The 25,928-nt window shown below is 32.8% G+C and overlaps 2 protein-coding genes across 2 annotated transcripts in view; both read left to right on the top strand.

Annotated features, from left to right (window-relative positions):
* LOC111622855 (stress-activated protein kinase JNK-like) overlaps positions 1–25,928 on the top strand; it is a 165,286-nt gene that overhangs the window by 17,716 nt on the left and 121,642 nt on the right. Inside the window, 1 exon segment of the mRNA XM_023365288.1 lies at positions 12,990–13,278. Within this exon segment, the coding sequence (XP_023221056.1) occupies positions 13,103–13,278 (176 nt within the window). The 5' untranslated portion in view covers positions 12,990–13,102.
* Positions 8,341–13,014, top strand: LOC111622843 (telomerase reverse transcriptase-like). The gene is made up of 2 exons (XM_023365265.1): positions 8,341–9,434; positions 12,990–13,014. Exons 1-2 carry the CDS (start codon positions 8,341–8,343, stop codon positions 13,012–13,014), a joined length of 1,119 nt encoding a protein of 372 aa, XP_023221033.1.

The following is a 25,928-nucleotide window of genomic DNA, read 5'->3' as shown; positions in this document are numbered from 1 at the left end:
ACAAAATTACAACGTTTAAGATGTTTACAATGTAGGTTTCCACACACACACAAAATAAAAGTTCAAACAGTCCACTAATACTGAACAGGTCCACCGAAAGAAACCTTATGATGTATTCACTGAGTCATAGCTAGATGTAAGCTCCTTCCTTCTGATTAGTAGAGTGATTAGATTAACTAGGTGTATACCGTAAAAATACGTTGATTCTTGTCTAAATTTTAATTACGTTGATTAAAGAGCTGATTTCTGTAAGATTTTCTTATTTCTTATTAACCCTCAATATCGAAATAATCCCGGGATCCCGAGATTGACTAAATATAATCCCGAAATCCCGGGATTAGAAATAAGGACCGGGATTGAATTCCCTATACTCGTATCAACTGAATAAAGATGAAAAAACGCCAAGGGTTTAAATAGTAGCATGGTCTTGTGTTTGAGAATCATCATATTTAAAACATTTGATTAAATAAATTAGTGCTGCTGAAAAAAGTATTTAAGTTGTTGTTTAACAGATATTCTAATACTGATGAGAAATGAGTTTGAGAGATAGAATAAAGTATTATTCTGCACCTAAGTAAGTTGTGAAAGGAAAATTACTTAATCTAAATTTGATATAATCAATATATTATGTGATCTAAAAGAATCACTGTTTTTGCTATTCAGTGATAGTTCAAAGTAATGTTTTTGCAACCAAGGATGAAAGCCTTAGACCAGGGTTGTCCAACCTTTTTTCCTAATGGACCAAATTAGAAATTTAGGTATATTCAGCGGACCACTAAGGTACTTTATATAAATATATGCTTTTAAAAAGTTCAAATATTTTATTAATATAATCTAACATTTTCGGTCAATTAATTGACCGAAAACATTAGATTACGTTGGTGGTAAAGTGTAGTTATTTTTGAAAGTGCAGTTTGAGAAGAGTGTACTGTATTATTTACAATAAGAAACAAAATTATACTCGCACAAAATAAAAATAAATTTAATGCAGCTATTGATATTGTCTTTCTTTCATAATATTGTCAATGTCTGCTTTTATGGTACTAGTCTTAATTCTAAGAATGTTAGTTAAATGAGAATCACTCAACCTATTTCTTTCAGCAGTTTTAATGTTTTTCATGCACAAAAAGAATTGTTCACAACAGTATGTACTATCCCACATGCATAACAGTTTTCTAGATAAATTGACAATTTCATCAAATTTATTGAAAGAATAAAATTCTTTATAAAATTCAAGAAGGGAATGTTCTCTATGATAAGTTTTCAAAGATTCCTCACTTTGAAGTTCAATGAGTTTTAGCTGGTATTTGGCTGGTGCTTCCACATAATTAAATGGAAATGGATCACTAAACATTTTTAATTTGGTTTCTGTTTTTCTGAAGACAGAAAATCTTTTAACAAAACTTCACATAATTTACTATATTTTTCAAGATTCACAAGAAATTCTTCCATTCTTTGTAATAAACTCTGAAAATGCACAATTTTACATGGTAGTTTTATCATGACAAATAAGGCAGATAATATTATTGCATGTTTCAATTACAAAATATTTTTCTGACCAAAAGATATTGCATTTTTTCTTTTCTTAGTATTTGATGCCATGACCAAATGCTGGGATATTAAAAATATAAATGTAAAGTTGATGAAATAATTATGAATATAATTAGAAGTTGAAACATTTAAATTATTACATTAGCAAAAGAAATATAGATAGACCTATGTCTGTATTATATACCTGTAATTAGAAAGAATGCCAAAGTGGAAGGGGCTAATTTATTCTTTATTTCTATAAAGAATAAATTAACCCCTTTCACTTTGACATTAAGCTTAGCCTTGAGTCACTAAAAATGGCTGACATTCTTTTGAAAAGAGGGATTATGTGTGTTTTTCATCTACCTGATGAAAGGTACCTATTCTTTATCACTAACAACATCACTTCATTACAAAAATCTTTGAAACTGAAACAATCAAAATGACAGACCACATCACTAACTTTTTTGATTGGTCAGTTACAAATTATGTCACCAATTATGTCATTATGACATTAAAGTGTATCCAGTGAAATGAGAATAATTTTTATGACACATTACAAAAATAATTGAAAATGTACCTAAAAAATTTCAGGTGCAGTGGGCCGTATGAAAATATTAAGTGGGCTGCAGGTTGGATATCCCTGCCTTAGACATTTGAGCAACAGTCTGCCATATGGGATCGAGTTTTTCAAACTGGAATACAGTACCTTAGTACGTATGATTTTGTAACATATTAGTGTTGTTCTATGAATGTGAAAATTGAGCAAAATTAAATTTCACATTAAACTTTGATTTGTCTGTGTTAACTGCTTGTTGTTTTTCTATTAATAATCAAATTATAATTCTGGATTTATCTGCATGATTAGCAGAACTTAAGGGTTTGGTTCTTACTCTAAATTGATTTTTCCTTCCAGAATCAGTTAACGAACATAATCTATTCCAAGACTTTGTTTGCTATCCGAATTGTTCATTAACTGATCATCGATTTACCATACATTTTTATGGGAATTTGATTAATTAATTCTGGAAACTCCAAAAAATAAAAAATATAAATAAATGTATTGCTGCTTCAAACACAATGGAGTGTTATAAATTAAATACACTTGGCAGTTTTCTCATCTTTTGTTCAGTTGATACGTCTGAAATTAAACATGTTTCGGGTTCCCAAGCCCCTCATCAGCCGACTAAAATATTAAAGGAGTATACATAACACATATAATATACGCAAACTATAAAATTATATAACAAAAAATTTTTTTATTTAAAAACATACCTATATATTCCAAGCTTTACAAATAAAAGTTACAACCATATACTGCATTACATATTCCTCTAAAGTCTCTTCAATACATTGTCATGATCTTGTGCTTCAGAAACACTATAAATGTACTCGACGACAATTAGTCGCAAGAATACACTCTGACACTGCATATTCCACACAATTCTGTTGAGAATTAACATTTAGACGGATCTGTGACAAGCATACCGAACGAAGTTCGATATTAAATACTATTCTCCACCACGACCCTGGGGCACAACTCTGTTAACATTCATTCATCCCTTACAAATTTGCATATCAAACGATGTCTCTGACAATTTAACACTTTTTAATATCTATATAATAAATTATTACATGAATTTTAATATTAATAAAAAGGAAAATTTTTTGAGTGGATAAACATAATTAGTAATTATAAGGGACTAATATAAAATTTTTAATCAGTTTTTGTTTATTGAAATACTAGGATTTTTATTTATACAGTTTTGGGTTTTGATAATTTCTACACTTTCTTTAAATTTTCTTTTATATGTATCTTTTTCTCTATGTAAAATATCTATATTAGTTTTATCTATATTACAATTATTTAAAAGACAATGTTCATGAAAGACAGAATTTAGTCTCTGATATTTTAAATCAGCTATATGTTCTTTCAATCCTACTTTAACTTTACGTTTAGTTTCTCCACTGTAAAAATTAGTATTATCACATGTACAGGGAATTTTATAAACAACATTTTTACTTTCTTCTTTATTTTCTATGTTTGTCTTCCCGAGTTGTTTTGCAATTAGTCTAGATTGTAGCTTTTCGTGTTTCAGTACTAATCTTACGTTAATTTTTTTGATTTCTTTATTAATTTCCTCATACAAGAATTTTATGTAAGAAAAAGTAATGTACTTTATGCCCCCTTGTTTAGGATCTATTTTTATTTTTTTTTTAATCTATTTTTTTGTCTTTCTTTTTCCCAAGCACTAAGAATTCTATTTTGGTATTCTGAAAGAATGAATTTTTTCTTTAGTGCATTTATATGTTCAATTTGTTTGGTATTTATACTAGTTCTATTTTTGATCTTAGTGTATTCCACATCAAATATATTTTGTTTCAAATATCAAATATACTTCGTTCGGTATGCTTGTCATAGATCTGTCTAAATGTTAATTCTCAACAGAAGTGTGTGGAATTTGCAGTGCCAGAGTGTGTTCTTGCGATTAATTGTTGTCAAGTACATTCATAGTGTTTCTGAAGTACAAGGTCATGACAATGTATTAAAGAGACTTTAGAGGAATATGTAATGTGGAATATATAGGTATGTTTTTAAATAAAAAAATTTTTTGTTATATAATTTTATAGTTTGCGTATGTGCTATGTATACTCCTATAATATTTCAGTTGGCTGATGAGGGGCTTGATAACCTGAAACGTGTATAATTTCACACGTATCAACTGAATAAAAAATGAGAAAACTGCCAAGTGTCTTAATTTATAACACTCCATTGTGTTTGAAGCAACAAAGTTTGAAGCATGGTTTCAGATTATATCAAAATAAATAAATGTAGTAAGAAAGTATATATGTAATAATAAAAATACATATATAAACAGTCTTGCATTTTTATTAGTCACAATTTTTCTGTTTGTCGGGGTTAAAGGATCTGTCTAATGTCGATTGCTTTTCTCTCTTCTTCAGGATTTTTCAGAAGTAATTAATAGCATTGTCATTGTAGAGATCCACAAGCCTATTAACTTCAACCTGGTTTGGATGCTATTCTAAGACCGTTGTTCTGACATCCTTCCACTTCAAAAGATCTTTAATAGCAGATGTCAGCATTAATCCTCTTTTTCAGAAGAAAAAGCTATCTTGCAGAGTTTCTTGATGTTTTTCATTCAAGAGTTCTTGGCATTCTTCTGTGTCAGATCTGTTTCAGGTTCCATTATGAGCTCTTCAATGTTCTTTATTTCTCTGATGTAATTTTTGTTACTCCTTTAGCTGCTTGAGTCTTCTTGATTATACTGTATCTTTCTTAGATAAAATTGAACTGCCGCCTACTGCAGACCTGTTCAAGCCATACTGCCTAGCAACATTAGACATCTTCTGTCCACTCTCTACCTTTGCAATTATACTCTCACCTTTCGAAAATAAAAACCAATGCAAAACTTAATGAGTGCCCACCCGAAAATCTCGCAAATACAGTAGAACCTCGAAAACTCGGCCTAATGTGGACCAAAGGGTGGCCGAGTTTGTGAAAATGCCGGGTTATCGGGAATGGGGTTCAAAAAGGATAAGTAGGCGTGTTTCCTCAGAAAATAGTGTACTGTACTTGTATGTATTGTTTGCTGGATAATATAACAGAGAATAAACTGCCCAAATACCCTTAAATAAAGGAAAAGTACGTACTTTATGAAGGTATAGAGCCTGTACTACATGAAAATGAAAATTAATGAATATACTGTGTACAGTAATTTACCTGATAAGACAGACCTCAGAAAAATACTTTATGAGAGCTTTTATACTTTTATAAAGCTGCCTATAATGAAAATTAATTAACTAAGGATTTTTTTGCCCTGTCAGTGTGTGGCCGGGTTATCGAGAGCCGAGTTTTCGAGGTTCTACTGTACTATTAAAAATTGTTTCTGTCAGAAAAATAAAAGGCTGGAATTACAAGGGTCAGTTTCAAAGTTTGGAGGAATACTATCTGATCAGTATATAGTGGATTGAATGTTGATATCAACATCTCCATGCTCTGAAAAGTTTCGAATTGCTGCCTGAAGACAAGGGAAGACCAATCAGTATTCATTATTTTATGTTACTACTACTAGTGTTTGTTCTGTGAGGTGTTTGTTGTCCAAACATAAAAATCTTTTGCGAAAGTATTTGTTATCCAATTTGTTCATTAACTGATAACCCACTGTATTCTAAATTCACTAATTTAATTCTAATTATTAATCTTAATAAAAGATAATGATGTGGTTGTTCTTAATGAGAAATTTGTAAGTCCACGAATAAATGTTACAAATAGGAACACAGGAACAAAAACGTGTATGATTGAATATTTCTTTAATGCTCTCCGAATGCAGTTCTTTTTTCTTGTTTTGTTACAAAGATCCCAACTTAACGGGTTCCTTTACCCTATTATCCTCACAGGGAAATAGGTCACCTCCTATTCTCGTACAAGTATATAATATACGTGTGCGTAACACAAAACCTTGATAACCGACTTAAAAACTAATCTTATGTCTAACTTAAAACTAATATAACAGGGAAACAATTAGACTTAGGAAAGTATAGAAAGTATAGAGAGATAAATACAGAGTAACTGGATCCACGTTGATTGTTCGATATCTTTGGGGAGGTGCCCTTTCACAGATGTGATCTTTTATTCTTCTTTACTGATTCAGCAATTTGTTCTCGAGGTTCTCCCTTCTTTCGGTTTTCCTTAGTCCCTTGTGCTTCTTCCTCTCTAATCTCGACAGTCCTCTCCTATACCTTTCAGTTTGAAGAATCTTGTTAAATGCAACATTGAGCATATGCATATTTTCACAATGTGCAAAAAATTTTTAAATTTTTGTTCTTTTAATAAGCATTCTATTAGTTCTATACCTGATGATGACTATGGAAAACAGAGGAAAACATTTGTTTTTTGCTCAAATTCTGCAAGCCTGGAATATATTATACAAAATAGCAATGAATTGAACATTAAAAGAAATTCCAGGATAATTAATTGCAAATTCGTTAATCAATTGCAATCTCTAACGTTTTCAATCTACTTAGGAGATCTTTCTCAGGATTTTTTAAATAGGAATGCGTAAATTGAAACGTTTTTAAAAATTATTTAAAAACATATAAATGATAATTTTTCAACTAATTCTTTTAAAAGTTTAAAATAATATTTTAAATCAATTAAATTGAATTTATTTCTCCAAAATAATTTTTATTACGCATTCCTATTTAAAAAATCCTGAGAAAGATCTCCTAAGTAGATTGAAAACGTTAGAGATTGCAATTGATTAACGAATTTGCAATTAATTATCCTGGAATTTCTTTTAATGTTCAAATCATTGCTATTTTGTTTGTTTTTTGATTAGTTAAATCTAATTCCTGCTGGTTGTTGGTAATTACATATTTTAGTTTGCTTTATACCAGTAATTTCGTGGAGATTGTCTTTAATGCATTTTTCAAGAGTGAGTGTGTCCTCTCTTTTCTCCAAATCCATGCCAATTCCACCATCACCAATCTTTCTTACCTGTTCTATGCCAATACATAAGGACGAAGGTTTGATTTTTTTCCTGGATCAACTTAGGAACAATATTACTGTTTTTATTTCCACCTTTCCTGATATCCTTAGGTGGCCACAGTTTCTTATTAGTAAATAAAATCAAAACCTTTAAATAATCCAGCAAATCGTTTTTTAATATGTTAAAAATGCTTTCGAACGCTTTAAGCGATCATCCTCAGTTATCATTTTGAATCGAACGAAGAATTCGAAATTACGTAAAACAAAATTCAAAATGCGGTTACATAAATGTACAATAACATTTACCAAGTTTAAATAATTGCAAAAATTATACAAGTTAATTAAATTGAAACAAAGAAATAAAATAAAATATATACATTCAGTAAAAATAATCTTAAATATTCTTCCTGCTTACATAAACTGCGTCAACTCATCGTAGAAGGATTTCCATGCCGATGACAATCCGTCAGCGTCCCTATGATTAATACGGTTTGTGTGCAACTGCACCTTGTGAATTTCTAGTTTTTCCAGATGTTTTATGGCCTGCCTGGATCTTGTAGCTTTAATGATCGACGCCCGATCCCAAAAGACCTCGATATTCTGTTGCTTGGCAAAGGCAGCAAGCACTGTAGAGTCTACATTTTTATTTACCGAGTGCTTATGTTCAGCAATTCTTTTCTTTAAGTTTCTCATGGTTGCTCCTATGTATACCAAATTAGAATTAAATCTACGGTCTTTTAACAGTATTGAGTATACCCCTGCCATCATGTTGTGTTTGTAAATGCCTTTATCGTTCCTTAAGAGCAGTAAGAGTTCGTAAGTGCCGTTATCGTTTCTTAGGCAGTGTCGTTTGAATGGGGTTTTCCCTATGTCAATTTATCGCATCAGACTTCCGTTGGATTGTCACAGTTTGTTGCCGAAATTGAAGAGTTTATGCCTCAATAAGGCCATCGGATGTACTAGATGCCTGTATTATAGATTGTTGCACCTTCTCATAAAGTTGAAAAATGATCTTTATAAGGAGAACCAAGCTCTTTTGAAGGAAGTTAATAGCAGGGTGATTGCATTATCTTACTCGTTAGAGAATAGGCTGAAATGCAAGTATATTAAAAAGCTAAAATGGCTATTCATGCGCCAGAATATTAAACTGAGGGTAAGAAAAACAGTGTTATTAACCGCTTGGGACAATATTTCTCCTCTGCAATGCTTGTTGAATGCTTTTGAATACGGTCCGTTTTGCTCCTACGCCAATAATACGCCCTGAGGACATCATACCGAATATTGAGATGCTTATAAAGAACATGAGCTTAACTATGCAGGATTACTGTAGATGGAAAACGAGATTCCAAGCCCAAAATGAGAAACAAAACAACAAAAACGTGTTACATTTTCAAAGGTGTAAAAAAGAAACAAGAGAATGGCTCAGAAGGAACGATGTTGTACTCTTAAAAGCGGACAAAACAAAGGGTATTGTGCTCATTAAGAGGGATTCATATAGAAAGAAATTGCATGAATGCATTAGTAGTACAGAAACTCTTATTGCACCGAATAATTTTTTAGAAGCTTTGCAACAAAGAGTGAGGAGATTTACGCTAACCCCCTTGGCGTGTCTTCTAGACATGGAGAGAACTGTTGTGCAGACCCCAAGAACACCAAGAATTTTCGCGTTCGGAAAGACGCACAAGCCAAGAACACAATTACACCCGGTTGTGGAGAAGTGTAATGCACCTACATTCAAGATAGAGAAACAACTGGTTAAGTTTATACGAAAAAATATGCAAGACTCACCTTTTTCGGTAAAGAATTCGGTGGAGGTACTCAGAAGGTTGGAGAATGTTATGCTTATGGATAATGAATGGATGACAGTATTGGATTACAAAGCTCTGTACCCGTCAATTAAATTACCTCCCTGCTTTTGCGCTCTCAGAGACTTTTTGTTAGCAAAAATTAGCAATTCGATGAAATACCACATGCAGATCTTAGAGTTGGCAGATTTAATTTGTCACACATCTTTCTTCCAATTTGAAGATAAAACTTACTTGCAGGCACGGGGCGTACCGTTGGGTAGCCCCATGTCAGCTATACTCTGCGAATTAGTGTTGCGTAAACTCGAAAACGATATACTCCCATCATTCCAGGAAGACATATTGACTTATGCAATATATGTGGATGATATCTTTATTTTATGGAAGGATAATCGCAGGGTTAACCAATTTATAAATCTGATCAACGACAACTCATATGGATTAACCCTGGAGCTAGAGCAGGAAAGTGGAAATAATGTTAATTTTTTGGATTTATCTATAACTTGCAAAGAAGGGGAAATCAGAACAGACATATACCGGAAACCTACTTATCTTCCTATCGTCATTCCTAGGAACTCTGCAGACCCTGAGTATATAAAAATTGCTGTTTTTCGTTCATGGATAATGAGGGCACACACGCATTGCACTAGCATCTGCGACATGTACAAAGAGTTGGATTATATACGAAACATAGCGATGCATAAGGGATACCGTAGAGCAGTGTTTTTCAACCTTTTTGAATACGCGACCCCTTTACAAGTTAAAAAATTCTGGCAACCCCCCTAGGGCCATATTAAAACTATATCAATGGTTTTAAAAAGTATGTATTTAATTTTCTTTCTGTTGAGACAAATTATTGTTGATTAAAATTAGAGTTTCAGAAGAATCGACAATAACTTAACACACGTAAAGTATTAAACTTTCTTTAATTATAGCATTGGGCTCAGGGAGCTGTTGACGTTTTTTTTTAGGATCAGAATTTTCAGCTTCTACTTTTCTACTTTTTATTTCTTTTTGCAAGTCAGCTCAACACTTTATCGGCTATCATTTTCTGGGGTGGGCCGTATCCACCCAGGCCCCTCCCTGGCTACACCCATGGTTGAGACGTAAATATCGATCAAAAACCAATTGTACTGTAAAATAAACAGGTACAACCTTCTCGCTGAAACTGTAGTTTTTTTAATGTAGTATAGGACCTACAAACACTTGTCTTTTTCTTTTACCCGCGACCCCCCATGTAAGGCTTTGAGACCCACAGGTTGAAAAACCCTGCCGTAGAGAAAGAATAGATGCTCTCATTGCGAATTGTCGGAAGCGCCACTCCTCTCGGAGGAAATCAGCGTAAAGAAAGAGTCGTGTTTAATTACATACCATTCCTCAAAGGAATGGTTAAAAAAATTACCAGAGATAAGAACATACAGATAGTATACAAGCGTAATCCCACCATATACAGGCTCTTAAGGAATGATAAAGGCAGTTATGAACGCAACATGATGGCAGGGGTATACTCAATGCTGTTAAAAGACCGTAGATTTAATTCTAATTTGGTATACATAGGAGCAACCATGAGAAACTTAAAGAAAAGAATTGCTGAACATAAGCACTCGGTAAATAAAAATGTAGACTCTACAGTGCTTGCTGCCTTTGCCAAGCAACAGAATATCGAGGTCTTTTGGGATCGGGCGTCGATCATTAAAGCTACAAGATCCAGGCAGGCCATAAAACATCTGGAAAAACTAGAAATTCACAAGGTGCAGTTGCACACAAACCGTATTAATCATAGGGACGCTGACGGATTGTCATCGGCATGGAAATCCTTCTACGATGAGTTGACGCAGTTTATGTAAGCAGGAAGAATATTTAAGATTATTTTTACTGAATGTATATATTTTATTTTATTTCTTTGTTTCAATTTAATTAACTTGTATAATTTTTGCAATTATTTAAACTTGGTAAATGTTATCGTACATTTATGTAACCGCATTTTGAATTTTGTTTTACATAATTTTGAATTCTTCGTTCAATTCAAAATGATAACTGAGGATGATCGCTTAAAGCGTTCGAAAGCATTTTTAACATATTAAAAAACGATTTGCTGGATTATTTAAAGGTTTTGATTTTATTTATAGTGTAATTCCAGTAAGAAAGTATTTTATTTATTTATTCTTATTAGTAGCTGACAGATTAACCACTGTACCAGATTTCACAACTATACTAAATAAAGGGTTATATGATTTAGTTGTCTCTAGTTTATATGGTTTTATCAATAACTTAGTTTTGCAATTCACATATTGCATTATCACTGTTAATGTTATTGATGAGAATATCAAGTTTATTAGAGATTGCTGTTAGTTTCTGTTCATTAGGGCTCTGCTCTTATATATCTATAACAAACCGGACACATCAAGTGATATATTCTGCATGTCTCTTAGTGTGATGTTTGACGTGAGACATGAGAAGTAATAGCACAAAAGTATGATACACAAAGAATTAACTTTATTTCGCATTTGAACAAAAGTCCCAACTCTGCTACAGTATCCAGATTCTTCAGAATATATATATATATATATGCCTTAATGACCTGGAGCCTTCTTAATTTATCTCTTTCTTCCTTGACGTCCAGCCTAAAAGACTCTGTCCTCTGGTCGGTACTAAATGGGACCCAGAGACCTACCAGTCAATCATCCTCTCTCCTCAATGTCTAGTCCAAAAGTGTCTCAACACCAGGTTTTGCTCTCAGGGCATTTTACTTTCCATTGTTGGTTACCCACACCTTCCAGGAAAGGGTTGGGTGAGAACATTCTAGAAATAGGTAGAACAAAAGGGATAGCAAAGGAATCGAAATGAAATAACATCGACACAAATAACTATACATAACTTATGGCATACTGCCACATTAGTGCCCATCTTTGAGTGTTTGTTAATCAGTTAAGTAGACTTTTAGTTCATCTAAAACCTGAAGAGCAGTGACATGGAGTTCTTCAGAAGTGGTCATAGCATAACTGATCTGAAAATTCTGTTGAACCCGCATGGAAGCCATGGTCAGGGTGAGAAGGAGAGTTAGGAACACCAACCTGGGAGGATGTGAGTGAAGGTGTTGCTTAACAGTGCAGATTATGCTGATTTCAACAATATATAAGGACTCCAGGTAAGGGGCACCAGAAAGTCCACTAAACAGTGTCAATCTGCTGGGCAAAAAGTGCTGACATGGCAATAAAAATACATGTCAACCCAGATGAAAAACAATGCCCTTTGTTCTCCCCAAAACTTTAGGCTCTTATAACTCCACAAATCCCCAACAGAAACAAATGAGATTTTTAAAAGACAAACTCACTTGGTTATGGAGAGTCTTGAACCATCAAGCAAGATGTAATCCACAATTAAAGTCACAAAAAAAGTCCAGCAATAGAAAACAGTAACAACCATTACAAGCTTAACAGCCAACGTAATGGGCAAAGGTCAATGCTGTAAAAATACCAAGCAGTCAATGCTGTAAAAATGTACAAGCAGTCAATGCTGTAAAAATACCAAGTTTTTAAAATCAACCTTATTTTTAAGAATTTGGTACACCAACTCCAACCGCTGAGACAAATCTGAAGGTTCTAAGATTAATGGGATCAGTCAAGATTTCACAGAAAAATTGCAATTTTTCCAGGAGCAAGCTTACACCACACAGATCCAGTTAGAGCTACTAGGGTTGTTCTAATGAGATATACAAATAAAGTGGGATGAGGCCAGAATTGTTAGACCGACTAAGAATCCTAACTATTAGGTTCTTAGAAATGTTGGAAATTTTTAAAACCAACCAGAAATTATTTTGTATCAACCATAGGGATGCAGACACCCTAATTATTTCTCTTAATTATTTCTGTTGAATTTGATATTCTTGTTCTTTTATTTTAAATGGTGTAATTCACTGAGGAAGGCCTATTGTATTAGGTTGAAAATGTGATTTATTCAATCAATTGATGGAGTACAAGGTGATCTGTTTCATTACTGTTTTTTATTCTCCAGTTAGATCTTATTTATTTATGTATTATTATATTTTTAATTTTTATTATTTAACTTGTTTAGAAAGACTAATTATAAATATTTTTAAGTGATAATGATATTTATTTCATTAATGAATTTTTTTTTATTTTCAGATATACCAAATTGAGCCAGATGTAACTTATTGATCACTGCCATAACCATTCTAAAAGTTCTATCCTCTTATAATTTTCCAACTTGTTCTATTTTTTTGGATATCATACTCCTAATGCCATTGTGTTCTAGGCAACCATCTTTAACTGGGAGGCAGAATTGTAGTTCATGGGAAATGAGCAAACAATCAAGTATGTTTTTCACAGTCGAAGTTGGTGATACAAAATTCACCATACTTAAAAGATATCAGAATTTGAAACCTATTGGATCTGGTGCTCAAGGAATTGTATGGTAATAATGAAAGATAACATATTTGATGACATTTTAATGTTAAAATTTATTATTTTCAAATGTAATTATCTATTAAAAAGGATGAAGAAATGTTACCAAACCTTAAAATTGATGATTGTTTTTTCCAACTGTCAACTTGTTTCAATTTCTCTCAGTACAGTGTTATCAATAGTATCATTAAATGATAATCAAACATCATTACTATCAAACATCATTAAATGATTTTTATTTTGAGTAATAATCTTTAAAATCATCTAATTTACTGAAAATTACATTTGAATATTATTTTTATTTTGTGTGAAATAATATAATAATCAGTTAAATATGTAAGAAATTAAGAGATTATAGCAACTTTTTTATAAGTTATCATTAGTCTTGGATATTTTTATTGTGTTTTTGGAGAAGTCAATATTTTTGCAATGAAGAAATGACATTCTATATAAACTGTCCTGCATAAATAAAGTAGACCGAATGCTACAGTAGTATTTTTTTGAAGTAAGAATTTACAGTACAACATATTTGTGGAATTTAAGTTTTTTATACAATTATTTTTGTGGTTTTTTTAATTAAATTTTAATACAAAGTTTTTTTTTACACTAGTCTATTATTTTAAAAATTATTTTCTTTTAATCAGTTCACAATAATAATACTATTGCAAATTGTTTTTTATGAACTATCATTTATTAATATGACACTACTAAAAAACTGGATATGATACTTTAAAAATAAACACAATAAAACCAAAAATTTCTTAATTTCCTCACACACAGGATTGAATATAAAATTGACTTACTTAAACCAAATAACCGGAGCATTTGTTCTATTATTGCAAACATTTTTGATGCCCTCTCTGGACTCTTCCTCAGGCTTCTATGTATATTCGTTCCAAGCTGTTTGGAACGAATATACATAGAAGCCTGAGGGGCGTTGAAAATGTTCGCAATAATAGAACAAATGCTCCGGTTATTTGGTTTAAGTAAGTCAATTTTACAAAAAATTCCCAGCAAGAAGTAACTTTAGTAAATTAAAATAAACATTTTTGATATTAAACCAGCATTGTTAGGATTGGTTACAATAGAACATAAGAAGGAAGATAGAACAAAATTTTCAAATTTGAGAGAGATATTGAATAACAAAGTTCCAAGGATACATTTCTTTGATTAAATCAAATTTTGACCATACAAATAAATTTGGGTCGGTAGAAACTTTGATTTAATCAAAGAAATTTATCCTTGGAATTCTGTTATTCATGTAGATATGCTAATTATGATGATCTCCTAGTTTTCCACCAGAGGTCTGCAGATGTGTATAAATACAACTGATTTGTACCTGAATGATATTGTGCAGAATTTTAATGCTGTGTCGTTGACGTCTGATCCTCCAAGAAAAGCTCAGCATCAATTGTATATTGTATGTATTTTTTAATGTCATTTCATCGGTTTTTAAGTTGCTAACCATCTGTCTTTAGCTGGATTATTAAAAAAAAAGGATTATTTTGTTCTGGCCCAAATTTATTTGTGTGGTCAAAATTTGATTTAATTGAGAGAGATATTGTTCCATTGGTCTGAGATGAGCCATGTTATTGTGTTGGATAAAATTTTTTTAAATAATGATAGTTTAGAAGTGTATTTCAAATAATAATCTCCAAGCTGTAGAGAAGGACTCTGCTTCTCTATAATTTGATTACGTTCCTTCCACTAGGAACATAATCAAATTATAGAGCAAATCAAATCCTGTTAGAGATTGGATGATTTTAAAACATCTTAAAAATTAGATGTTTTAAAGTCATCCAATCTCTAACAGGATTTAGTATGCAGACCTAGAAACACAAGTGTTTCTAGTGTCACACAATTAGACACTAGAAACACAAGTGTTTCTAGGTCTAATTTTTAATAATTTTTTTTTTTTTTTTAATAATCCAGCTAAAGACAGATGGTTAACAACTTAAAAACCAATGAAATGACATTAAAAAATACACACAATATACAATTGACACCAACCTTTTCAGAAGCAAACTTAGCCAGCATAGTGGATGGTACTGTACATCCCTTTGACCGAATATATATACTCCTTAATATATCGATCCAAGGAATATGCATGGATCTTATGTATACCTAACCTTTGTGACTCTGCTGTCAGTAATTGGGATGGGATAGACCCCAGGTAGAAGTTTCTAGTCCACAAAATCCTTTATGGTGTATATCAAAGGATTCCTTTTGTAAGCAATATTGGTGTTATCAGCTCTTGCCATTTGTTTGTAGATATTGGAGAGATGATGGTTGTATCTCACCACCTGATATGCTTTGTAGTTGTCTTTCTTCGTTTAATTACCTAAGAAGACAGTTATTGATGAGACCTTTTGAGGCTTGGTCAGTAACCATGCTTCTTCACTACATGTGTGATACAAGTTCTATTTCTCTATTCTGAATATTGGATGAATGTGTAAACTCTTTTAACTAGTTCTCTAAATGCCTCTGTTTTGAACAGTTACAGATTCTGAGATTCAATTGGGATAAAGAAAGGTTTGTATTCTAATTTTTTGTATACTCGGGTAATGATGCAGCTCCTATGAAATGTCAATTTGATGTCTAAGAAGTGAGCTGAATGGTTACTTTGTTGCTCCAGATGGAGGTGTAGGCTATATGGATTATAATAGATAGATACTAAGAAAAGTGGCAAATCCTGTTTGTCAGCAAATTATGATCACATCATTGAGGAGTTGAGTGTACAAAATGATTTGCTCCTCAAAACTTGGGAGAATATCCTCCTCAAGACAATGTGTTAGGTAAAATTTTTTAAAATAATGATAGTTTAAAAGTGTATTTCAAATAATAATCTTACCAGTTCACATAAGTTGCCAGAAAGCAAGCTCATTACGATACCTTTGCCTTGAAGGTAAGTCATAGCCATGAATTGAAAGAACAAGGAATGATGTACAAGATTGGCAATTCCAAGATGTTGGTGTAGTGCTAATTTGTATGTAATTACCTTATAGTACAGTATCAGGCTACAGACAAAATAATTCGAAAACTATTTTAATTTCATATGTTACATAGGTTCAGATGTTGCACTACTGGGTGAACATAGAATCAATACATGTGTGAACCTGGCAAAGTTCAAACCCAAAAGTTGAGATTATAGTGTCAGGTTGCCAGGTCCGTTAAGTTCAGAGTTCCTCCTGGTGATGACTTTTGGATTTATGACCAAAGCTGTCACCACAGTTGATATAATGTTTTCCTGTGTTTAGATCTCTAATATATCGGAATATATTGAGTCTGGGTGTATGTTATTCAAATTAAGGTCTGTACAATTCTACTTAGAACAAATTGATGATTTTAATAACAACTAAGGATCAGTGCCAACTATCAGTATGGCTGACGAGGTACAAATGTACTACAGTTAGTGATGACACGATATAGTTCTAATGACAAACATTAATTTTTAAACTTATTACTAAAATACTAAACTAATTTGCATTAAATCTACATACAGTTATTTACAAGACGATAAACATGTGCTGCCACAACTTTCCTTTGTTCTTCCATTAGATGAACTTCCAAATCTCACCGACAGTTCATGACTCTCCACTAGTGCACTTTCTATATGTAGACATATCTCATATATATCTATAATATCTTTACAATATCAATATTACTTGGGTCCGTTAAGTATAAATTGCCCGTACATGCACACCACAAAGTTGTTAATGATCAGTTCTTAAGGATGGAAACGGATTACAGTACAGTACTACCACTCGATGTGTTCAATCCTTGGCTGCCTCTTCTATCTCCTGTTACCAGATGAATTATATTGGAACGCGAAGCAAAACCAAAAAAGATCTCTCAACACATGAGATGGTCCAATTTATACTCCCCCCCCTCATTCATGAATGCTCTCTTAACACGTGACCCTGTTCTTGACCAATTAGTCTACACCAGTTGGTGTAGCAAGAAATGTGATACAGCATAATATTCCGCGGACAATTATACAAAAAGTAGATCCTGACACGTGGTAATGGAAGATAATTTATATACACAAATTATATTAATATTTAAGCATACATAAATCAACAATAATAAAGTAGCGCAGCACTACACCTGCCTCTTGGACATGTTCAAAAGAAATTCTGTAATTGACAAAAGCATAGCACAGTTTTGATGGAAGGAGAGTGGGCTTCAAAATTACCCAGGGAAATGTATGGATCTTATTCATCACCAAAAAGATTTTCAATGTCTGATAGGAAGCTCGCTGGGTGATGGAGCATACATAGGGCCAAATTTGGTAATCTGAAATAGCTGTTTGGAAGAATAGAGATTATCCCAATGAATAATTCCAGCATTAAACTTTCTTGAAATACTTTATTGGATATGCAACAAGCCTCTATCTTGGCTCCTTTGACTTCAAAAATGCTTGCATTCATCAAAACTCACAAACCAGGCATCAGACTGTCTGGTGGTAGACAAATCAGCAAAAAAAATTGAGAGAATCCTCAATTATTTCATCACCTCCAATCATGGCAGCTATCAGTTATCAATACTGTCTGGGCCAGCCGCTTTACTTGACCTTGCCTCTCTCTAGATATGGATATTTCTTATGAAGAATCTAGTTCTTCATGAGAAATATCCATATCTAGATAACTTACAGATATTGTCTTTAAACAAACAATTTCATTAACTAGATTATCACTGAACAATAAACTTTTGAAGTGCATAAACAAATCAGTTTTAATCTCCTCCGAAATACAGAGTTTTCTCCTACCTTCCAGTTTACGAATACACTCCCAGAACATTTGAATAGACTTACAGTTTGAAAGGAGTTGATTAAAACTAATCAGATATTCTTGCTTTTTACTTTTACAAAGCGCTCTGAAATTTTGCTTCAATAACAGATATTCTTCTAATCTTCAGTTCTTTCCAAGTCTCCTCCATTTCCTCAACTTATTTTTCAAATTAACCTTTTGTTCCAAACACTCATTGTCAAACTGAATTATATATAGAGAAGTGATTAATTCCTTTTTCATTGTGTCTAAATTTCTTCACTATACCGGACACCATAACAGTAAGTTCATTTAATTCACTTGTTCTATCATCAAATTGCCTGTCTCAACAAATATGTTGTACAGTATTTCACTTACAAACACCTCCTGCCATTCCTTCTTCGAATGAATATTAAATTGAACTGGTTGTCTAGCATAGCCCTTTTTTTTTCAGCCCTTTGGCAGAAATTTCTAGAAGTAACATCATATGATCAGATTCAATACAGTCATCTATACCAAAATGCTTTAAATTCTCAGCTGCCAAACAATTTATACACAAATAATCAATTACACCTTTACGCAAATGTGAGATAAAAGTACAGGTAACCCCCGTATAACACGGCACTTCTATAGCACGGATTCGCTCTAACACGGTTCGAGAATTGATACCATCCCCCGTATAACACGGTACTTTTATAGCACGGATTCACTCTGACACGGTTCGAGAATTGGGTAAAACCCTCGTACAACAGGAAATGTAATAAATTTTTACATACTTAACTAATAATAGTTCACGAAAATTATTATTTTCGTGAACTATTAGTACTTAAGTATGTAAATTTTCTCTTCTCGCCTTCTGTCGATACACGTGGTCCTTCTCGAAACTTGTTTCAATGTTGCCAGATCGCGACGCTTCTGCTTCTGATGTTGCCGAATGTTTTTCCCTTATTCCATACTTGCTTTATTCTTCATAAGTGCTTAGCACCATATAAGGAAATTTATAAAGACCTTTTAACTAGAAGCAAGCAATCTAAAATTACATACATTTTGCAAAAGGTAAAGCATGGATCTGAAGATAATGCAGAAAAATGCTCAGAGGATAAGGATAACTTGCCAAAAAGAAAACGCTCTCGGTTAATTAATAGTGTTTTTAGTGATGACGAAGAAAACATTGTTTAATTTATATTAATATGTATCACTTAAAAAAATTTTAATGAAGATATTTATCTTAATTATGAAAATATACTAGCATGTTTTTTAATTTTTGGAACCTAACCCTCCTTTTCATATTAGTTCTTTGTTTTGTATAACACGGATTCGCATAACACGGCAATTTTTTGGAACGTAACTACTGTGTTATACGGGGGTTACCTGTACAGTAGAGCATCGATTATCCGACCCCCCCCATTAACTGTCACCTCGGTTAACCGACCGCGTTCTAGTTGGCAAATTCAAATGTCCGCTAGTGATGTGGCGCTACAATATTTGGCTATGTCTTGGCTACTTTAATAGTATTTTTACATGATTTAGCTGGCAACACTGGCTCGACCATGAAAGGGAGCCAGTATTTAAACGAGGCTTAATTCTCTAATTTTTAACAATGCAATAGTGACAATTATTATTTTTTAAAAAATTTGATAGGCATGGAGGAAAATTCAATGCAAAGTAGGTTAATAGTGATATACCAATATACTAATTATATGGGATATAATAATACAGTAATACCCCGAACTTACGCGATAGGTGGGACCGAACTGTAACCGCGTAAGTCGGGGTATAATTTCGCATATAAATACATACAAATAATTTTTAATTGGGACCGGAGACTAAAGAAAACAATAATTTAGAAAAAAATGTTTAATAAAATCTTAGATAATACATATGTATAACAATTTAGGCCTATATTATTTTACAATTTTTCACATTTACTCGATTGTTACGCCATAATTTTAACATTGTTTCCATCTCAGCAATAATACTGTGACGTTTACGAATGATGCTTGAATTGAAAGATTGAGCATTTTTCACAGCTTTGAGAATTTTTTCTTTGCCTTTTATAATTGTTCTGACCGACAATTCCGGTAGATCAAACTTCTTTGCCAATTCACAAATTTTCATTTTTGTATCTAAGTCTTTAATAATGGGTACGTTTGTAAAGTCAAACGAGTTAAATGCGTTAGTAACGAATTGTTCGAAAAGTCTAACAAAATAGGAACAACGATGACTTCATTCTCGTTTAACTTGTTTGACTCGTTTGACTTTACGAACATACCCAATGTTAACGTTACATTCCAAAGATAAAGTTTTTCTTTTCTTGTTTGATGCAGAAGAATTAGTTCTACTTTGTTTGGATGACATAGTAGAGTCTCTCAACTCTCCGTAGATATAACAAACACAGAAATAAATAACACAAAATAAATTGTAGCTATGTGTGGATTCCACACGACACATCCGAACATGTAAGCCGAACAATAGTGTGGGGGGGAGTGAGTAATCAAGGGTTGCGTGGCGCTCAAACAAAAGACGAATCGACGAGATTTGAAAATTGCGTAACTCCGGGTTCGCGTAAGTCGGGGTATTACTGTATACTACACTAACAATGGATTTTTTTATACTTTCGGTTATCCGACTTTTCAATTATCCGACCAACCCCAGTCCCCAATTGAATCGGATAATCGATGCTCTACTGTATATTTTTCTTGTACATCCTCCTTAACTTGACATTCACAATCATCAGACCTTTTGCTTGGCATAATTCCACTAACTTCAACCCAATCTTGTTGATCATTTGTTTTCTGAACTCCAGTGAACACTATAATCCAACAAGGGGAAAACACCACCTACCCACTCCATTTCATTCAAAGTTCCAATTNTGGTTTTTTTAATTAAATTTTAATACAAAGTTTTTTTTTACACTAGTCTATTATTTTAAAAATTATTTTCTTTTAATCAGTTCACAATAATAATACTATTGCAAATTGTTTTTTATGAACTATCATTTATTAATATGACACTACTAAAAAACTGGATATGATACTTTAAAAATAAACACAATAAAACCAAAAATTTCTTAATTTCCTCACACACAGGATTGAATATAAAATTGACTTACTTAAACCAAATAACCGGAGCATTTGTTCTATTATTGCAAACATTTTTGATGCCCTCTCTGGACTCTTCCTCAGGCTTCTATGTATATTCGTTCCAAGCTGTTTGGAACGAATATACATAGAAGCCTGAGGGGCGTTGAAAATGTTCGCAATAATAGAACAAATGCTCCGGTTATTTGGTTTAAGTAAGTCAATTTTACAAAAAATTCCCAGCAAGAAGTAACTTTAGTAAATTAAAATAAACATTTTTGATATTAAACCAGCATTGTTAGGATTGGTTACAATAGAACATAAGAAGGAAGATAGAACAAAATTTTCAAATTTGAGAGAGATATTGAATAACAAAGTTCCAAGGATACATTTCTTTGATTAAATCAAATTTTGACCATACAAATAAATTTGGGTCGGTAGAAACTTTGATTTAATCAAAGAAATTTATCCTTGGAATTCTGTTATTCATGTAGATATGCTAATTATGATGATCTCCTAGTTTTCCACCAGAGGTCTGCAGATGTGTATAAATACAACTGATTTGTACCTGAATGATATTGTGCAGAATTTTAATGCTGTGTCGTTGACGTCTGATCCTCCAAGAAAAGCTCAGCATCAATTGTATATTGTATGTATTTTTTAATGTCATTTCATCGGTTTTTAAGTTGCTAACCATCTGTCTTTAGCTGGATTATTAAAAAAAAAGGATTATTTTGTTCTGGCCCAAATTTATTTGTGTGGTCAAAATTTGATTTAATTGAGAGAGATATTGTTCCATTGGTCTGAGATGAGCCATGTTATTGTGTTGGATAAAATTTTTTTAAATAATGATAGTTTAGAAGTGTATTTCAAATAATAATCTCCAAGCTGTAGAGAAGGACTCTGCTTCTCTATAATTTGATTATGTTCCTTCCACTAGGAACATAATCAAATTATAGAGCAAATCAAATCCTGTTAGAGATTGGATGATTTTAAAACATCTTAAAAATTAGATGTTTTAAAGTCATCCAATCTCTAACAGGATTTAGTATGCAGACCTAGAAACACAAGTGTTTCTAGTGTCACACAATTAGACACTAGAAACACAAGTGTTTCTAGGTCTAATTTTTAATAATTTTTTTTTTTTTAATAATCCAGCTAAAGACAGATGGTTAACAACTTAAAAACCAATGAAATGACATTAAAAAATACACACAATATACAATTGACACCAACCTTTTCAGAAGCAAACTTAGCCAGCATAGTGGATGGTACTGTACATCCCTTTGACCGAATATATATACTCCTTAATATATCGATCCAAGGAATATGCATGGATCTTATGTATACCTAACCTTTGTGACTCTGCTGTCAGTAATTGGGATGGGATAGACCCCAGGTAGAAGTTTCTAGTCCACAAAATCCTTTATGGTGTATATCAAAGGATTCCTTTTGTAAGCAATATTGGTGTTATCAGCTCTTGCCATTTGTTTGTAGATATTGGAGAGATGATGGTTGTATCTCACCACCTGATATGCTTTGTAGTTGTCTTTCTTCGTTTAATTACCTAAGAAGACAGTTATTGATGAGACCTTTTGAGGCTTGGTCAGTAACCATGCTTCTTCACTACATGTGTGATACAAGTTCTATTTCTCTATTCTGAATATTGGATGAATGTGTAAACTCTTTTAACTAGTTCTCTAAATGCCTCTGTTTTGAACAGTTACAGATTCTGAGATTCAATTGGGATAAAGAAAGGTTTGTATTCTAATTTTTTGTATACTCGGGTAATGATGCAGCTCCTATGAAATGTCAATTTGATGTCTAAGAAGTGAGCTGAATGGTTACTTTGTTGCTCCAGATGGAGGTGTAGGCTATATGGATTATAATAGATAGATACTAAGAAAAGTGGCAAATCCTGTTTGTCAGCAAATTATGATCACATCATTGAGGAGTTGAGTGTACAAAATGATTTGCTCCTCAAAACTTGGGAGAATATCCTCCTCAAGACAATGTGTTAGGTAAAATTTTTTAAAATAATGATAGTTTAAAAGTGTATTTCAAATAATAATCTTACCAGTTCACATAAGTTGCCAGAAAGCAAGCTCATTACGATACCTTTGCCTTGAAGGTAAGTCATAGCCATGAATTGAAAGAACAAGGAATGATGTACAAGATTGGCAATTCCAAGATGTTGGTGTAGTGCTAATTTGTATGTAATTACCTTATAGTACAGTATCAGGCTACAGACAAAATAATTCGAAAACTATTTTAATTTCATATGTTACATAGGTTCAGATGTTGCACTACTGGGTGAACATAGAATCAATACATGTGTGAACCTGGCAAAGTTCAAACCCAAAAGTTGAGATTATAGTGTCAGGTTGCCAGGTCCGTTAAGTTCAGAGTTCCTCCTGGTGATGACTTTTGGATTTATGACCAAAGCTGTCACCACAGTTGATATAATGTTTTCCTGTGTTTAGATCTCTAATATATCGGAATATATTGAGTCTGGGTGTATGTTATTCAAATTAAGGTCTGTACAATTCTACTTAGAACAAATTGATGATTTTAATAACAACTAAGGATCAGTGCCAACTATCAGTATGGCTGACGAGGTACAAATGTACTACAGTTAGTGATGACACGATATAGTTCTAATGACAAACATTAATTTTTAAACTTATTACTAAAATACTAAACTAATTTGCATTAAATCTACATACAGTTATTTACAAGACGATAAACATGTGCTGCCACAACTTTCCTTTGTTCTTCCATTAGATGAACTTCCAAATCTCACCGACAGTTCATGACTCTCCACTAGTGCACTTTCTATATGTAGACATATCTCATATATATCTATAATATCTTTACAATATCAATATTACTTGGGTCCGTTAAGTATAAATTGCCCGTACATGCACACCACAAAGTTGTTAATGATCAGTTCTTAAGGATGGAAACGGATTACAGTACAGTACTACCACTCGATGTGTTCAATCCTTGGCTGCCTCTTCTATCTCCTGTTACCAGATGAATTATATTGGAACGCGAAGCAAAACCAAAAAAGATCTCTCAACACATGAGATGGTCCAATTTATACTCCCCCCCCTCATTCATGAATGCTCTCTTAACACGTGACCCTGTTCTTGACCAATTAGTCTACACCAGTTGGTGTAGCAAGAAATGTGATACAGCATAATATTCCGCGGACAATTATACAAAAAGTAGATCCTGACACGTGGTAATGGAAGATAATTTATATACACAAATTATATTAATATTTAAGCATACATAAATCAACAATAATAAAGTAGCGCAGCACTACACCTGCCTCTTGGACATGTTCAAAAGAAATTCTGTAATTGACAAAAGCATAGCACAGTTTTGATGGAAGGAGAGTGGGCTTCAAAATTACCCAGGGAAATGTATGGATCTTATTCATCACCAAAAAGATTTTCAATGTCTGATAGGAAGCTCGCTGGGTGATGGAGCATACATAGGGCCAAATTTGGTAATCTGAAATAGCTGTTTGGAAGAATAGAGATTATCCCAATGAATAATTCCAGCATTAAACTTTCTTGAAATACTTTATTGGATATGCAACAAGCCTCTATCTTGGCTCCTTTGACTTCAAAAATGCTTGCATTCATCAAAACTCACAAACCAGGCATCAGACTGTCTGGTGGTAGACAAATCAGCAAAAAAAATTGAGAGAATCCTCAATTATTTCATCACCTCCAATCATGGCAGCTATCAGTTATCAATACTGTCTGGGCCAGCCGCTTTACTTGACCTTGCCTCTCTCTAGATATGGATATTTCTTATGAAGAATCTAGTTCTTCATGAGAAATATCCATATCTAGATAACTTACAGATATTGTCTTTAAACAAACAATTTCATTAACTAGATTATCACTGAACAATAAACTTTTGAAGTGCATAAACAAATCAGTTTTAATCTCCTCCGAAATACAGAGTTTTCTCCTACCTTCCAGTTTACGAATACACTCCCAGAACATTTGAATAGACTTACAGTTTGAAAGGAGTTGATTAAAACTAATCAGATATTCTTGCTTTTTACTTTTACAAAGCGCTCTGAAATTTTGCTTCAATAACAGATATTCTTCTAATCTTCAGTTCTTTCCAAGTCTCCTCCATTTCCTCAACTTATTTTTCAAATTAACCTTTTGTTCCAAACACTCATTGTCAAACTGAATTATATATAGAGAAGTGATTAATTCCTTTTTCATTGTGTCTAAATTTCTTCACTATACCGGACACCATAACAGTAAGTTCATTTAATTCACTTGTTCTATCATCAAATTGCCTGTCTCAACAAATATGTTGTACAGTATTTCACTTACAAACACCTCCTGCCATTCCTTCTTCGAATGAATATTAAATTGAACTGGTTGTCTAGCATAGCCCTTTTTTTTTCAGCCCTTTGGCAGAAATTTCTAGAAGTAACATCATATGATCAGATTCAATACAGTCATCTATACCAAAATGCTTTAAATTCTCAGCTGCCAAACAATTTATACACAAATAATCAATTACACCTTTACGCAAATGTGAGATAAAAGTACAGGTAACCCCCGTATAACACGGCACTTCTATAGCACGGATTCGCTCTAACACGGTTCGAGAATTGATACCATCCCCCGTATAACACGGTACTTTTATAGCACGGATTCACTCTGACACGGTTCGAGAATTGGGTAAAACCCTCGTACAACAGGAAATGTAATAAATTTTTACATACTTAACTAATAATAGTTCACGAAAATTATTATTTTCGTGAACTATTA

Source organism: Centruroides sculpturatus, unplaced genomic scaffold, assembly GCF_000671375.1.
Source record: "Centruroides sculpturatus isolate CEXI.00-Female unplaced genomic scaffold, Cexi_2.0 scaffold226, whole genome shotgun sequence".
In the NCBI taxonomy this organism is placed as follows: Eukaryota; Metazoa; Arthropoda; class Arachnida; order Scorpiones; family Buthidae; genus Centruroides; species Centruroides sculpturatus.
The sequence above is the reverse complement of the archived record's forward strand: the minus strand, read 5'-3'. Positions and strand labels throughout refer to the sequence as shown.